We start from the raw sequence: 15,306 nt of genomic DNA, 5'->3' as shown, positions 1-15,306 counted from the left end.
GTCAATAAAGTAACGGTCCTTTTTATTTTTTTCAAAAACTATATGGATTTCATTCATATGTTTTTACGTCAGACATGCTTGAACCCTCGTGCGCATGCGTGAGTTTTTCCATGCCTGTCGGTGACGTCATTCGCCTGTGAGCACTCCTTGTGGGAGGAGTCGTCCAGCCCCTCGTCGGAATTCCTTTGTCTGAGAAGTTGCTGAGAGACTGGCGCGTTGTTTGATCAAAATTTTTTCTAAACCTGTGAGACACATCGAAGTGGACACGGTTCGAAAAATTAAGCTGGTTTTCAGTGAAAATTTTAACGGCTGATGAGAGATTTTGAGGTGATTCTGTCGCTTTAAGGACTTCCCACGGTGCGAGACGTCGCGCAGCGCTCTCAGCCGCCGTCGTCAGCCTGTTCAAGCTGAAAACCTCCACGTTTCAGGCTCTATTGATGCAGGACGTCGTGAGAGAACAGAGAAGTTTCAGAAGAAGTCGGTTTCAGCATTTTATCCGGATATTCCACTGTTAAAGGAGATTTTTTTAATGAAAGACGTGCGGACGGGTCCGCGCGTTGGCTCGCAGCCGCCGCGACGCTCCGCCACAGGAAAAACACCTCCGTTGGAAGCCTTAAGGACAAGTTGGAACATGTCCTGCTGTTAAACAATTTCTCATATACTCACTCCACTGAAGCCATCAAAAGCCACCTGGATTTTACAAATGGTTATCAACACGGAGGTGTTTTTCCTGTGCCGCCGCACCGCGTCGGCTGCGGGGTGTCGGTGGTAGAAGTCGGCCAGGAGGGCCGGATCCAGGATGAAGCTCCTCCTCACCCAGGAGCGTTCTTCGGGTCCATACCCTTCCCAGTCCACCAGATATTGGAACCCCCGGCCCATTTGACGGACGTCCAGGAGCCGGCGCACTGTCCAAGCCGGCTCCCCGTCAATGATCCGGGCAGGAGGCGGCGCCGGACCGGGAGCACAGAGGGGTGAGGTGTGGTGAGGTTTGATCCTGGAAACATGGAAGACCGGGTGGATCCGCAGTGAAGCTGGGAGCTGGAGCTTCACTGCAGCAGGGCTGAGGACTTTGAGGATACGAAAGGGGCCGATGAACCTGTCCATCAATTTAGGAGACTGTACTTGCAGGGGGATGTCCTTCGTTGACAACCACACCTCCTGCCCGGGCTGGTATGCAGGGGCCGGGGACCGCCGGCGGTCTGCATGGGTCTTGGCCCTCATCCGGGCTTTCAACAAGGCAGAACGGGCGGTGCGCCACACCCAACGGCACCTCCGAAGATGGGCCCGGACCGAGGGCACACCGACCTCTCCCTCCACCACGGAAAATAATGGGGGCTGGTACCCCAAACACACCTCAAATGGGGAGAGGCCGGTGGCAGAAGACACCTGGCTGTTATGCGCATACTCGATCCAGGCCAGATGGTTACTCCAGGCCGTCGGGTGCGCGGATGTTACGCAGCGGAGGGTCTGTTCCAGTTCCTGGTTGGCCCGCTCTGCCTGTCCGTTCGTCTGTGGATGGTACCCGGACGAGAGGCTCACGGTGGCTCCCAGTTCCCTGCAGAAGCTCCTCCAGACGTGTGAGGAGAACTGGGGACCACGGTCGGAGACGATGTCGGTGGGTATCCCATGCAGACGGACGACGTGGTGGACCAGGAGGTCTGCTGTCTCCTGGGCTGTTGGGAGCTTCGGGAGGGCCACGAAGTGGGCCGCCTTGGAGAATCGGTCCACTATCGTGAAGATGGTGGTGTTGCCCTGGGACGGCGGGAGGCCCGTGACGAAATCCAGGCCGATGTGGGACCAGGGGCGATGAGGCACCGGTAACGGCTGAAGAAGTCCTTGGGACCTTTTATGGTCTGCCTTGCCCCTGGCACAGGTGGTGCAGGCCTGGATGTACTCCCGGACGTCGGCCTCCATAGACGCCCACCAGAAGCGCTGCCGGACAACTGCCACGGTCCTTCGCACCCCTGGATGACAGGAGAGCTTGGAACCGTGACAGAAGTCCAAGACTGCAGCTCTGGCCTCTGGTGGGACGTATAAACGGTTCTTCGGACCTGTACCTGGGTCCGGGCTCCGTGCCAGGGCCTCCCGGACGATCTTCTCCACATCCCAGGTGAGGGTGGCCACGATAGTGGACTCTGGCAGGATGGGCTCCGGTGGATCCGACAGTGCAGTCTTGACCTCCTCTTCGTGTACCCGGGACAAGGCATCCGACCTCTGGTTCTTGGTCCCGGGGCGATAGGTGATCCGGAAGTCAAAACGCCCGAAGAACAGTGACCAGCGGGCTTGCCTGGGGTTCAGCCGCTTGGCGGTCCTGATATACTCCAGGTTCCGATGGTCAGTGAAAACCGTGAACGGCACAGACGCTCCCTCCAACAGGTGTCTCCACTCCTCAAGAGCCTCTTTCACCGCAAGGAGTTCTCGATTGCCGACGTCATAGTTCCGTTCAGCCGGGGTCAACCTGCGTGAAAAGTAGGCACACGGGTGAAGAACCTTATCGGTCTCTCCGCTCTGGGACAGCACGGCTCCTATCCCTGAGTCAGAGGCGTCCACTTCAACCATGAACTGGCGGCTAGGGTCGGGCTGCACCAAAACTGGCGCAGTAGAGAACCGTCGTTTCAACTCCTTGAACGCGGCTTCGCACCGATCCGACCAGGTGAAGGGGACTTTTGGAGAGGTCAGGGCTGTCAGGGGGCTAACTACCTGACTGTAGCCCTTAATGAACCTCCTATAGAAATTAGCGAAGCCGAGGAACTGTTGCAGCTTCCTACGGCTTGTTGGTTGGGGCCAATCTCTCACCGCCGCAACCTTGGCCGGATCAGGGGCGACGGAGTTAGAGGAGATGATAAACCCCAGGAAGGACAAAGACGTGCGGTGAAACTCGCACTTCTCGCCCTTCACAAACAGTCGGTTCTCTAACAACCGCTGCAGGACCTGACGTACATGCTGGACATGGGTCTCAGGATCCGGAGAAAAGATGAGAATATCGTCCAGATATACGAAGACGAATCGGTGCAGGAAGTCCCGCAAGACGTCGTTAACCAAGGCTTGGAACGTCGCGGGGGCGTTGGTGAGGCCAAACGGCATGACCAGGTACTCAAAGTGACCTAACGGGGTGTTAAATGCCGTCTTCCATTCGTCTCCCTTCCGGATCCGAACCAGGTGATACGCATTTCTAAGATCCAGCTTAGTAAAGATTTTGGCTCCATGCAGGGGGGTGAACACGGAATCCAACAATGGCAACGGGTATCGATTGCGAACCGTAATCTCATTCAGCCCCCTGTAATCAATGCATGGACGGAGGTCCGCCATCTTTCTTGCCCACAAAAAAGAAACCTGCCCCCATCGGGGAGGTGGAGTTCCGGATCAGCCCGGCAGCTAATGAGTCCCGGATGTAGGTCTCCATTGATTCGTGCTCAGGTCGTGAGAGGTTGTACAGCCTGCTGGACGGGAACTCAACGCCTGGAACCAAATCAATGGCACAATCGTACGGACGGTGCGGGGGAAGGGTGAGTGCCAGATCCTTGCTGAAGACGTCAGCAAGATCGTGGTACTCAACCGGCACTGCCGTCAGATTGGGAGGGACTTTGACCTCCTCCTTAGCCTGTAAACCGGGAGGAACCGAGGATCCTAAACACACCCGATGGCAGGTTTCGCTCCACTGAACCACCACCCCAGACGGCCAATCAATCCGGGGATTGTGCTTCAACATCCATGGGAAGCCCAAAATCACGTGGGAGGTAGAAGGAGTTACAAAAAACTCAATCTCCTCCCGATGGTTTCCAGACACCACCAGAGTTACTGGTTGTGTCTTGTGTGTGATTAAAGGGAGGAGGGTGCCATCTAGTGCCTGAACCTGCAATGGCGAAGGAAGCGCCACCAGAGGGAGCCCTACCTCCCTTGCCCATCTGCTGTCTAGCAAATTCCCTTCTGACCCCGTGTCCACCAGTGCTGGGGCTTGAAGGGTTAAATCCCCGCTCAGGATTGTAACTGGGAGTCGTGTGGCAATCTGTGTGTGTCTCACGTGAATGTTTTGACCCCCCCTTAGCCCAGTCTCTGAGGGCGGTTGTTGTTGTGGCCGTTTGGGGAAGTTTTTCTGTGTGTGCTCTTTTGAGCTGCAGAGAAAACACTCCCCGCGGATCAGCCTGCTCATTTTGGCTCTGTGCGTTTCCCTAACAATGCCAGCAGGGGGAGCTGTTGCCCCACAGAGCGCTGCGGCTGTGGAGCGTGGGGAGGGCGGCCCCTTTTCGAAACCGGAAGGGAGAGGGGCGGCGCGTATCTGGCCACGTCCTTCGCCTCGCTCCCGACGGCGTTCCTCCAACCGATTGTCTAACCGTATAACGAGATCGATAAGCCCATCTAAATCCCGCGGTTCCTCCTTAGCAACCAAATGCTCCTTCAGGACTAACGACAGTCCGTTTATGAAGGTGGCGCGGAGCGCAACGTCATTCCAGCCGGACCTCGCAGCCGCGATGCGGAAGTCGACTGCAAATTCGGCTGCACATCGGCGCCCCTGTCGCATTGACAGCAGCATTGTTGAAGCGGTCTCTCCTCTGTTAGGGTGATCAAACACTGCTCTGAACTCCCCCACAAACCCAGTGTATGCTGATAACAACCGTGAGTTCTGTTCCCAGAGTGCCGTAGCCCAGGCGCGTGCTTTACCCCGAAGCAGAGCAATCACATAAGCTATTTTACTAGCATCTGACGCGTACATGACGGGACGTTGTGCGAAGACGAGCGAACACTGCATGAGCAAGTCCACGCACGTCTCCACACAACCTCCGTACGGCTCAGGAGGGCTTATGTATGCTTCAGGGGATGGTGGGAGGGGTTGTTGAACCACCACTGGAACGTTCATATCCTGCACAGGGTCGGCAGGAGGAAAAGCTGCAGCAGCGCCCTGAGCGCTCGCCGCCATCTGTGCGGAGAGAGCCTCCACCCTGCGGTTCAGGAGGATGTTTTGCTCGGTCATTTGATCCAACCGAGCCGTAAAGGCGGTGAGAATGTGCTGTAGCTCACCAATCACGCCTCCTGCAGACGCCTGCGCTCCCTGCTCTCCCATTGGTCGTTCAACAGCCGGGTGACGCCCCTCGGAGTCCATGACGCTGGCCGAGATATCCTGTTGTGAAAGTGTAGTGACACGGACCCACAACAGGGGGCGCAAATGAATGGCCAATAGATGAGCCAGAAAGTAACAATTTAATGTTGTGAAATGTGCACAACGAATATACAGACAACCTCAGAATATAATTACAGTCAATCCACAAAGGTGACGTGTGGGCAGGCTCGAGGATAGAAGACGTCCGTCCTGAGAAGAGCCGGAACCACACGATTTCCGCCGCCACAGAACCTGGTGAATACTGGAGCCGCCAAGTCCCGAATTCCCAGGTGATCACCGTCCCCGACTGTCGGATCTGGTACTGCTGGCGAGAACAAAGACAGTCAAGTGTGGGTGTGTGTACACCCAGTAACAACAACGGTGGGAATGCCACCTCCACCTCTCACTCAGAATGCTGATGTATTTACAGTAGTCCCTCAGAGGAAAAGAGTGCCGTCCTGCACTCACTCAGCCTCCACAGGAAGAGGGACCGGTACTCCTGCAAACACTCACAATATACAGCTTAAGATAAACACAAATGGCTGATGATATTACCTCCAATGAAGTATGATATCTCGGCGATGAGGTGGAGATGACGTCTGGGTTTTATGGAGTGAGATGATGAAGAATGAGTGACAGCTGTCAGGAAGTAATGAGTAACAGCTGTCACTCCCGGCTGTGTCCGTGGCGGCAGCGCCCTCTCGTGCCTGAAGCCCGCACTTCAGGCAGGGCGCCCTCTGGTGGTGGGCCAGCAGTACCTCCTCTTCTGGCGGCCCACACAACACGAGTATTTCTTTAACTTTAACTAGTAATGACTTCATGACTTTCTTTGCTAATAAAATTTTAACTATTAGCGAAAAAATTACTCAGAACCATCCCAAAGACGTATCGTTATCTTTGGCTGCTTTCAGTGATGCCGGTATTTGGTTAGACTCTTTCTCTCAGATTGTTCTGTCTGAGTTATTTTCATTAGTTACTTCATCCAAACCATCAACATGTCTATTAGACCCCATTCCTACCAGGCTGCTCAAGGAAGCCCTACCATTATTTAATGCTTCGATCTTAAATATGATCAATCTATCTTTATTAGTTGGCTATGTACCACAGGCTTTTAAGGTGGCAGTAATTAAACCATTACTTAAAAAGCCATCACTTGACCCAGCTATCTTAGCTAATTATAGGCCAATCTCCAACCTTCCTTTTCTCTCAAAAATTCTTGAAAGGGTAGTTGTAAAACAGCTAACTGATCATCTGCAGAGGAATGGTCTATTTGAAGAGTTTCAGTCAGGTTTTAGAATTCATCATAGTACAGAAACAGCATTAGTGAAGGTTACAAATGATCTTCTTATGGCCTCAGACAGTGGACTCATCTCTGTGCTTGTTCTGTTAGACCTCAGTGCTGCTTTTGATACTGTTGACCATAAAATTTTATTACAGAGATTAGAGCATGCCATAGGTATTAAAGGCACTGCGCTGCGGTGGTTTGAATCATATTTATCTAATAGATTACAATTTGTTCATGTATATGGGGAATCTTCTTCACAGACTAAGGTTAATTATGGAGTTCCACAAGGTTCTGTGCTAGGACCAATTTTATTCACTTTATACATGCTTCCCTTAGGTAGTATTATTAGACGGCATTGCTTAAATTTTCATTGTTACGCAGATGATACCCAGCTTTATCTATCCATGAAGCCAGAGGACACACACCAATTAGCTAAACTGCAGGATTGTCTTACAGACATAAAGACATGGATGACCTCTAATTTCCTGCTTTTAAACTCAGATAAAACTGAAGTTATTGTACTTGGCCCCACAAATCTTAGAAACATGGTGTCTAACCAGATTCTTACTCTGGATGGCATTACCCTGACCTCTGGTAATACTGTGAGAAATCTTGGAGTCATTTTTGATCAGGATATGTCATTCAAAGCGCATATTAAACAAATATGTAGGACTGCTTTTTTGGATTTACGCAATATCTCTAAAATCAGAAAGGTCTTGTCTCAGAGTGATGCTGAAAAACTAATTCATGCATTTATTTCCTCTAGGCTGGACTATTGTAATTCATTATTATCAGGTTGTCCTAAAAGTTCCCTGAAAAGCCTTCAGTTAATTCAAAATGCTGCAGCTAGAGTACTGACGGGGACTAGAAGGAGAGAGTATATCTCACCCATATTGGCTTCTCTTCATTGGCTTCCTGTTAATTCTAGAATAGAATTTAAAATTCCTCTTCTTACTTATAAGGTTTTGAATAATCAGGTCCCATCTTATCTTAGGGACCTCATAGTACCATATCACCCCAATAGAGCGCTTCGCTCTCAGACTGCAGGCTTACTTGTAGTTCCTAGGGTTTGTAAGAGTAGAATGGGAGGCAGAGCCTTCAGCTTTCAGGCTCCTCTCCTGTGGAACCAGCTCCCAATTCGGATCAGGGAGACAGACACCCTCTCTACTTTTAAGATTAGGCTTAAAACTTTCCTTTTTGCTAAAGCTTATAGTTAGGGCTGGATCAGGTGACCCTGAACCATCCCTTAGTTATGCTGCTATAGACTTAGACTGCTGGGGGGTTCCCATGATGCACTGAGTGTTTCTTTCTCTTTTTGCTCTGTATGCACCACTCTGCATTTAATCATTAGTGATCGATCTCTGCTCCCCTCCACAGCATGTCTTTTTCCTGGTTCTCTTCCTCAGCCCCAACCAGTCCCAGCAGAAGACTGCCCCTCCCTGAGCCTGGTTCTGCTGGAGGTTTCTTCCTGTTAAAAGGGAGTTTTTCCTTCCCACTGTCGCCAAGTGCTTGCTCACAGGGGGTCGTTTTGACCGTTGGGGTTTTTCTGTAATTATTGTATGGTTTTGCCTTACAATATAAAGCGCCTTGGGGCAACTGTTTGTTGTGATTTGGCGCTATATAAATAAAATTGATTGATTGATTGATATACGTGTGTGTGTGTGTGTGTGTGTGCATGTGTGTGTGTATATGTATATAGGTGTGTGCATATGTGTGTGTGTGTGTGTGTGTGTGTGCATAAGTGTGTGTATGTATATAGGTGTGTGTATATACGTGTGTGTGTGTGTATGTATATAGGTGTGTGTATATACGTGTGTGTGTGTGTGTGTGTGTGTATATAGGTGTGTGTATATACGTGTGTGTGTGTGTGTGTGTATGTATATAGGTGTGTGTATATACGTGTGTGTGTGCGTATGTGTGTGTGCATACGTGTGTGTGTATGTATATAGGTGTGTATATACGTGTGTGTGTGTGTGTGTGTGCATACGTGTGTGTGCGCATACCTGTGTAGAAAACGCGCCAGAAAACAATCTTCTACTGCTTCACTTACTCAAGGCATGAGAAGTGGGGCAGGAGGAAAAAGGCAGTATTTGAGGACGTATATATACACACACACACACACACGTATACACATACATGCACGTATGCACACACACGTATGCACACATACGCACACATCAATCAATCAATCAACTTTTTTCTTATATAGCGCCAAATCACAACAAACAGTTGCCCCAAGGCGCTCCATATTGTAAGGCAAGGCCATACAATAATTATGAAAAACCCCAACGGTCAAAACGACCCCCTATGAGCAAGCACTTGGCAACAGTGGGAAGGAAAAACTCCCTTTTAACAGGAAGAAACCTCCAGCAGAACCAGGCTCAGGGAGGGGCAGTCTTCTGCTGAGACTGGTTGGGGCTGAGGGAAAAAACCAGGAAAAAGACATGCCGTGAAGGGGGGCAGAGATCGATCACTAATGATTAAATGCAGAGTGATGCATACGGAGCAAAAAGAGAAAGAAACAGTGCATCATGGGAACCCCCCCACAATCTACGTCTAAAGCAGCATAACCAAGGGATGGTCCAGGGTCACCCGATCCAGCCCTAACTATAAGCCTTAGCGAAAAGGAAAGTTTTAAGCCTAATCTTAAAAGTAGAGAGGGTGTCTGTCTCCCTGATCTGAATTGGGAGCTGGTTCCACAGGAGAGGAGCCTGAAAGCTGAAGGCTCTGCCTCCCATTCTACTCTTACAAACCCTAGGAACTACAAGTAAGCCCACAGTCTGAGAGCGAAGCGCTCTAATGGGGTAATATGGTACTACGAGGTCCCTAAGATAAGATGGGACCTGATTATTCAAAACCTTATAAGTAAGAAGAAGAATTTTAAATTCTATTCTAGAATTAACAGGAAGCCAATGAAGAGAGGCCAACACGGGTGAGATATGCTCTCTCCTGCTAGTCCCCGTCAGTACTCTAGCTGCAGCATTTTGAATTAACTGAAGGCTTTTTAGGGAACTTTTAGGACAACCTGATAATAATGAATTACAATAGTCCAGCCTAGAGGAAATAAATGCATGAATTAGTTTTTCAGCATCACTCTGAGACAAGACCTTTCTGATTTTAGAGATATTGCGTAAATGCAAAAAGGCAGTCCTACATATTTGTTTAATATGCGCTTTGAATGACATATCCTGATCAAAAATGACTCCAAGATTTCTCACAGTATTACTAGAGGTCAGGGAAATGCCATCCAGAGTAACGATCTGGTTAGACACCATGCTTCTAAAATTTGTGGGGCCAAGTACAATAACTTCAGTGTTATCTGAGTTTAAAAGCAGGAAATTAGAGGTCATCCATGTCTTTATGTCTGTAAGACAATCCTGCAGTTTAGCTAATTGGTGTGTATCCTCTGGCTTCATGGATAGATAAAGCTGGGTATCATCTGCGTAACAATGAAAATTTAAGCAATACCGTCTAATAATACTGCCTAAGGGAAGCATGTATAAAGTGAATAAAATTGGTCCTAGCACAGAACCTTGTGGAACTCCATAATTAACTTTAGTCTGTGAAGAAGATTCCCCATTTACATGAACAAACTGTAATCTATTAGACAAATGTGATTCAAACCACCGCAGTGCAGTGCCTTTAATACCTATGACATGCTCTAATCTCTGTAATAAAATTTTATGGTCAACAGTATTAAAAGCAGCACTGAGGTCCAACAGAACAAGCACAGAGATAAGTCCACTGTCCAAAGCCATAAGAAGATCATTTGTAACCTTCACTAATGCTGTTTCTGTACTATGATGAATTCTAAAACCTGACTGAAACTCTTCAAATAGACCATTCCTCTGCAGGTGATCAGTTAGCTGTTTTACAACTACCCTCTCAAGAATCTTTGAGAGAAAAGGAAGGTTGGAAATTGGCCTATAATTGGCTAAGATAGCTGGGTCAAGTGATGGCTTTTTAAGTAATGGTTTAATTACTGCCACCTTAAAGGCCTGTGGTACATAACCAACTAACAAAGATAGATTGATCATATTTAAGATTGAAGCATTAAATAATGGTAGGACTTCCTTGAGCAGCCTGGCAGGAATGGGGTCCAATAAACATGCCAATGGTTTGGACGAAGCAACCAATGAAAATAACTCAGACAGAACAACCGGAGAGAAAGAGTCTAACCAAATACCGGCATCACTGAAAGCAGCCAAAGATAACGATACATGTTTGGGATGGTTATGAGTAATTTTTTCTCTAATAGTCAAAATTTTGTTAGCAAAGAAAGTCATGAAGTCATTACTAGTTAAAGTTAATGGAATACTCAGCTCAATAGAGCTCTGACTCTTTGTCAGCCTGGCTACAGTGCTGAAAAGAAACCTGAGGTTATTCTTATTTTCTTCAATTAGTGATGAGTAGAAAGATGTCCTAGCTTTACGGAGGGCTTTTTTATAGAGCAACAAACTCTTTTTCCAGGCTAAGTGAAGATCTTCTAAATTAGTGAGACGCCATTTCCTCTCCAACTTACGGGTTATCTGCTTTAAGCTACGAGTTTGTGAGTTATACCACGGAGTCAGACACTTCTGATTTAAAGCTCTCTTTTTCAGAGGAGCTACAGCATCCAAAGTTGTCTTCAAAGAGGATGTAAAACTATTGACGAGATACTCTATCTCACTTACAGAGTTTAGGTAGCTACTCTGCTCTGTGTTGGTATATGACATTAGAGAACATAACGAAGGAATCATATCCTTAAACCTAGTTACAGCGCTTTCTGAAAGACTTCTAGTGTAATGAAACTTATTCCCCACTGCAGGGTAGTCCATCAGGGTAAATGTAAATGTTATTAAAAAATGATCAGACAGAAGGGAGTTTTCAGGGAATACTGTTAAGTCTTCTATTTCCATACCATAAGTCAGAACAAGATCTAAGATATGATTAAAGTGGTGGTGGACTCATTTACTTTTTGAGCAAAGCCGATAGAGTCTAATAATAGATTAAATGCAGTGTTGAGGCTGTCATTCTCAGCATCTGTGTGGATGTTAAAATCGCCCACTATAATTATCTTATCTGAGCTAAGCACTAAGTCAGACAAAAGGTCTGAAAATTCACAGAGAAACTCACAGTAACGACCAGGTGGACGATAGATAATAACAAATAAAACTGGTTTTTGGGACTTCCAATTTGGATGGACAAGACTAAGAGACAAGCTTTCAAATGAATTAAAGCTCTGTCTAGGTTTTTGATTAATTAATAAGCTGGAATGGAAGATTGCTGCTAATCCTCCTCCTCGGCCCGTGCTACGAGCATTCTGACAGTTAGTGTGACTCGGGGGTGTTGACTCATTTAAACTAACATATTCATCCTGCTGTAACCAGGTTTCTGTTAGGCAGAATAAATCAATACGTTGATCAATTATTATATCATTTACCAACAGGGACTTAGAAGAGAGAGACCTAATGTTTAATAGACCACATTTAACTGTTTTAGTCTGTGGTGCAATTGAAGGTGCTATATTATTTTTTCTTTTTGAATTTTTATGCTTAAATAGATTTTTGCTGGTTATTGGTGGTCTGGGAGCAGGCACCGTCTCTACGGGGATGGGGCAACGAGGGGATGGCAGGGGGAGAGAAGCTGCAGAGAGGTGTATAAGACCACAGCTCTGCCTCCTGGTCCCAACGCTGGACAGTCACAGTTTGGAGGATCCAAGAAAATTGGCCAGATTTCTAGAAATGAGAGCTGCTCCATCCAAAGTGGGATGGATGCCGTCTCTCCTAACAAGACCAGGTTTTCCCCAGAAGCTTTGCCAATTATCTATGAAGCCCACCTCATTTTTTGGACACCACTCAGACAGCCAGCAATTCAAGGAGAACATGCGGCTAAACATGTCACTCCTGGTCCGATTGGGGAGGGGCCCAGAGAAAACAACAGAGTCCGACATTGTTTTTGCAAAGTTACACACCGATTTAATGTTAATTTTAGTGACCTCCGATTGGCGTAACCGAGTGTCATTACTGCAGACGTGAATTACAATCTTACTGAATTTACGCTTAGCCTTAGCCAGCAGTTTCAAATGTCCTTCGATGTCGCCTGCTCTGGCCCCCGGAAGACAATTGACAATGGTTGCTGGTGTCGCTAACTTCACATTTCTCAAAACAGAGTCGCCAATAACCAGAGTTTGATCCTCGGCGGGTGTATCGTCGAGTGGGGAAAAACGGTTAGAGATGTGAACGGGTTGGCGGTGTACACGGGGCTTCTGTTTAGGACTACGCTTCCTCCTCACAGTCACCCAGTCAGTCTGCTTTCCCGACTGCCCGGGATCTGCCAGGGGGGAACTAGCGGCGGCTAAGCTACCTTGGTCCGCACCGACTACAGGGGCCTGGCTAGCTGTAGAATTTTCCATGGTGCGGAGCCGAGTCTCCAATTCGCCCAGCCTGGCCTCCAAAGCTACGAATAAGCTACACTTATTACAAGTACCATTACTGCTAAAGGAGGCCGAGGAATAACTAAACATTTCACACCCAGAGCAGAAAAGTACGGGAGAGACAGGAGAAGCCGCCATGCTAAACCGGCTAAGAGCTAGTAGCTACGCTAAGCTAGCGGATTCCTAAAAACACACAAAGTGAATAATGTGTAAATAATTTAAAGGTGATTCAGCAGAAAGGAGTGCCCCAATCAAGGCACCAAACAGGCCATGAAGCAGCACAGGTAACGCACGACAACAGCGAACGCACGACAACGGTGCTAAAATAAAATAAAAATCAACTAAACACGCTGTGGAGCAGCACAGATAACGCACGACAACAGTGCTAAAAGAGAAAAAAAAAAAAATAATAATAAAATAAAAAAAAATAAAAAAAAAATAAATAAAAACGAAAGCGTTAGCAAGCTAGTTAGCTTGGTGTGTCGTCGAGTGGGAAAAAACGGTTAGAGATGTGAACGGGTTGGCGGTGTACACGGGGCTTCTGTTTAGGGCTACGCTTCCTCCTCACAGTCACCCAGTCGGCCTGCTTTCCCGGCTGCTGTATGAGGCATTCACTGTCCTTTACTGACAGTGATGAGCTCACGGTCCTTATTTTCTGTCCGGCCTTTGTGGTGTGGTCTGTGGATGTCTGTCAGTTTTCATGTCTTGACTTCCTGTCTTTCTGTCTCTGTCAGATGGTGACTGTGTTCCTGCTAACAGCCCTGCTGAAATCAACTACACCTCCTCAAAGGTAAGTGACCCTTTGACCTTTAGACTTTGAGCTGCACAGGCTTGGGAGGGGCTCATTGGTGATAATTTTTTTAAACTTTTGCTAAAACACAGATTCTGAAATTATGTCAAAACTCTACACACAAAACCCCAAAACTTATGAACAAAATATCAAACCCTTCACTCAAAACTATACACACTTTCTGAAAACAAGTTGACACACAAACACCAAATGAGTGCAAAGTATAAAACACAGTTATCTGTTCGTCAGCATTCTTATTTATGTAAAATGTAAAAATGGACCATGAACACAAATGAAACTAGAGCATCGAGCGCAAACCTCCGCCAACGAGAGTTTCACAATTTCACAATTTTTACCTTGGAAAAATGTTCAAGGTCAAATTCCTGTTTGAAGTGTCTTTTCATAAACTAAAATATCATACAAACTATTGCTCAAAAGGCCTTTTCAATGTTAAAAAGAATAAAATATCTGTTGAATCCACAATATGGATCAGATGTGGCTCAAACAGTGTGTTCATTCAGAGCGTCAGTTTGCACCTCAGAGACTCGGACACTTTTGACTGAGCTACAAAGCAAAATGTACATCAAATGGGCTTTTCAGTATTAAATTCAAATGTCCACAAAATCCACCACCCGGATCAGATCCTGATCAAACTTTGTCAGCTGATGGTGAGTGTCAGTCTGCACCTCACGTTCTAATATGAACGTGATATAATGTAAAATATACACTAAATGGGCTTTTCAATGTTAAATTTAAATGACCACAAAATCTGTAATCTGGATCAGATCCGGTGTCGCCGACCAAATGGTCCCCCCCTAAAAATCGGTCCGCCCTGCCTTCACTGCACATGTGTCATTTGGGACCACAGCTGCTCGTCTGAGTCTGACTCTCTTCACCCAAAGGGAATAATGTGATTATTAACCATCAGATGACAAAGTAAAACCTCTTAAATCATTCTAAAGTCAGTTTGAAGCAGAAACGAGGCGATAATCAGTGAGTCGCTACTGACACTTTGAAATGACGGCATGAGCGCCGCAGCGAGCAGCTCCTCTGGCTGCTGCCCTCTGATCGCTCCCAAGCCTTTTATTCTGAAATAATGCTGAATTTATGTGTAAATGATTGTTGTAGAAAAGCTTCAGATATCGGTGGCTGAGACAGATGACGACTGGAGGCAGTTTGAAACAGAAACGAGGTGATAATCAGTGAACCGCGGCTAATGACGCATGTGCAGTGAAAACAGGGGGGGCTGATTTTTAGGGGGACCGTTCAGTCAGCAACACTGGATCAAACTTTGTCAGTCGATAAAGGATACCATCCTACATAACACTGTCAAATATGAAAGAAATTTGATCTTTTCTGACAAAGTTATGATTTTTTAAAAATTCTTTCAATGTTAAAGATAGGGATTTTTTTCCAATTTTCCAAGATTTTTTCCTGTCGTTAACCTGTGACCATAAAAATTTAATCAGCTTTTCCCTAGACAGAGAGAGAGAGAAAGAGACAGAGAGACACAGACAGAGAGAGAGACAGACAGAAAGAGAGAGAGAGAGAGAGACAGAGAGAGAGACAGAGAGAGAGAGAAAGAGACAGAGACACAGACAGAGAGAGAGACAGACAGAAAGAGAGAGAGAGAGAGAGACAGAGAGAGAGAGAAACAGACAGAGAGACACAGACAGAGAGAGAGAGAGAGAGACAGACAGAGAGAGAGAAGAGACAGAGAC

At 47.0% G+C, this 15,306-nt stretch overlaps 1 protein-coding gene across 1 annotated transcript in view; it reads left to right on the top strand.

The window, feature by feature from the left end:
• arhgef2 (rho/rac guanine nucleotide exchange factor (GEF) 2) overlaps positions 1-15,306 on the top strand; it is a 194,337-nt gene that overhangs the window by 116,532 nt on the left and 62,499 nt on the right. The window contains exon 16 of the mRNA XM_034173482.1: positions 13,530-13,585. Coding sequence (XP_034029373.1) covers positions 13,530-13,585 — 56 coding nt within the window. The remainder of the gene's footprint in view (positions 1-13,529; positions 13,586-15,306) is intronic.

Source organism: Thalassophryne amazonica, chromosome 7, assembly GCF_902500255.1.
Source record: "Thalassophryne amazonica chromosome 7, fThaAma1.1, whole genome shotgun sequence".
In the NCBI taxonomy this organism is placed as follows: Eukaryota; Metazoa; Chordata; class Actinopteri; order Batrachoidiformes; family Batrachoididae; genus Thalassophryne; species Thalassophryne amazonica.
The sequence above is the reverse complement of the archived record's forward strand: the minus strand, read 5'-3'. Positions and strand labels throughout refer to the sequence as shown.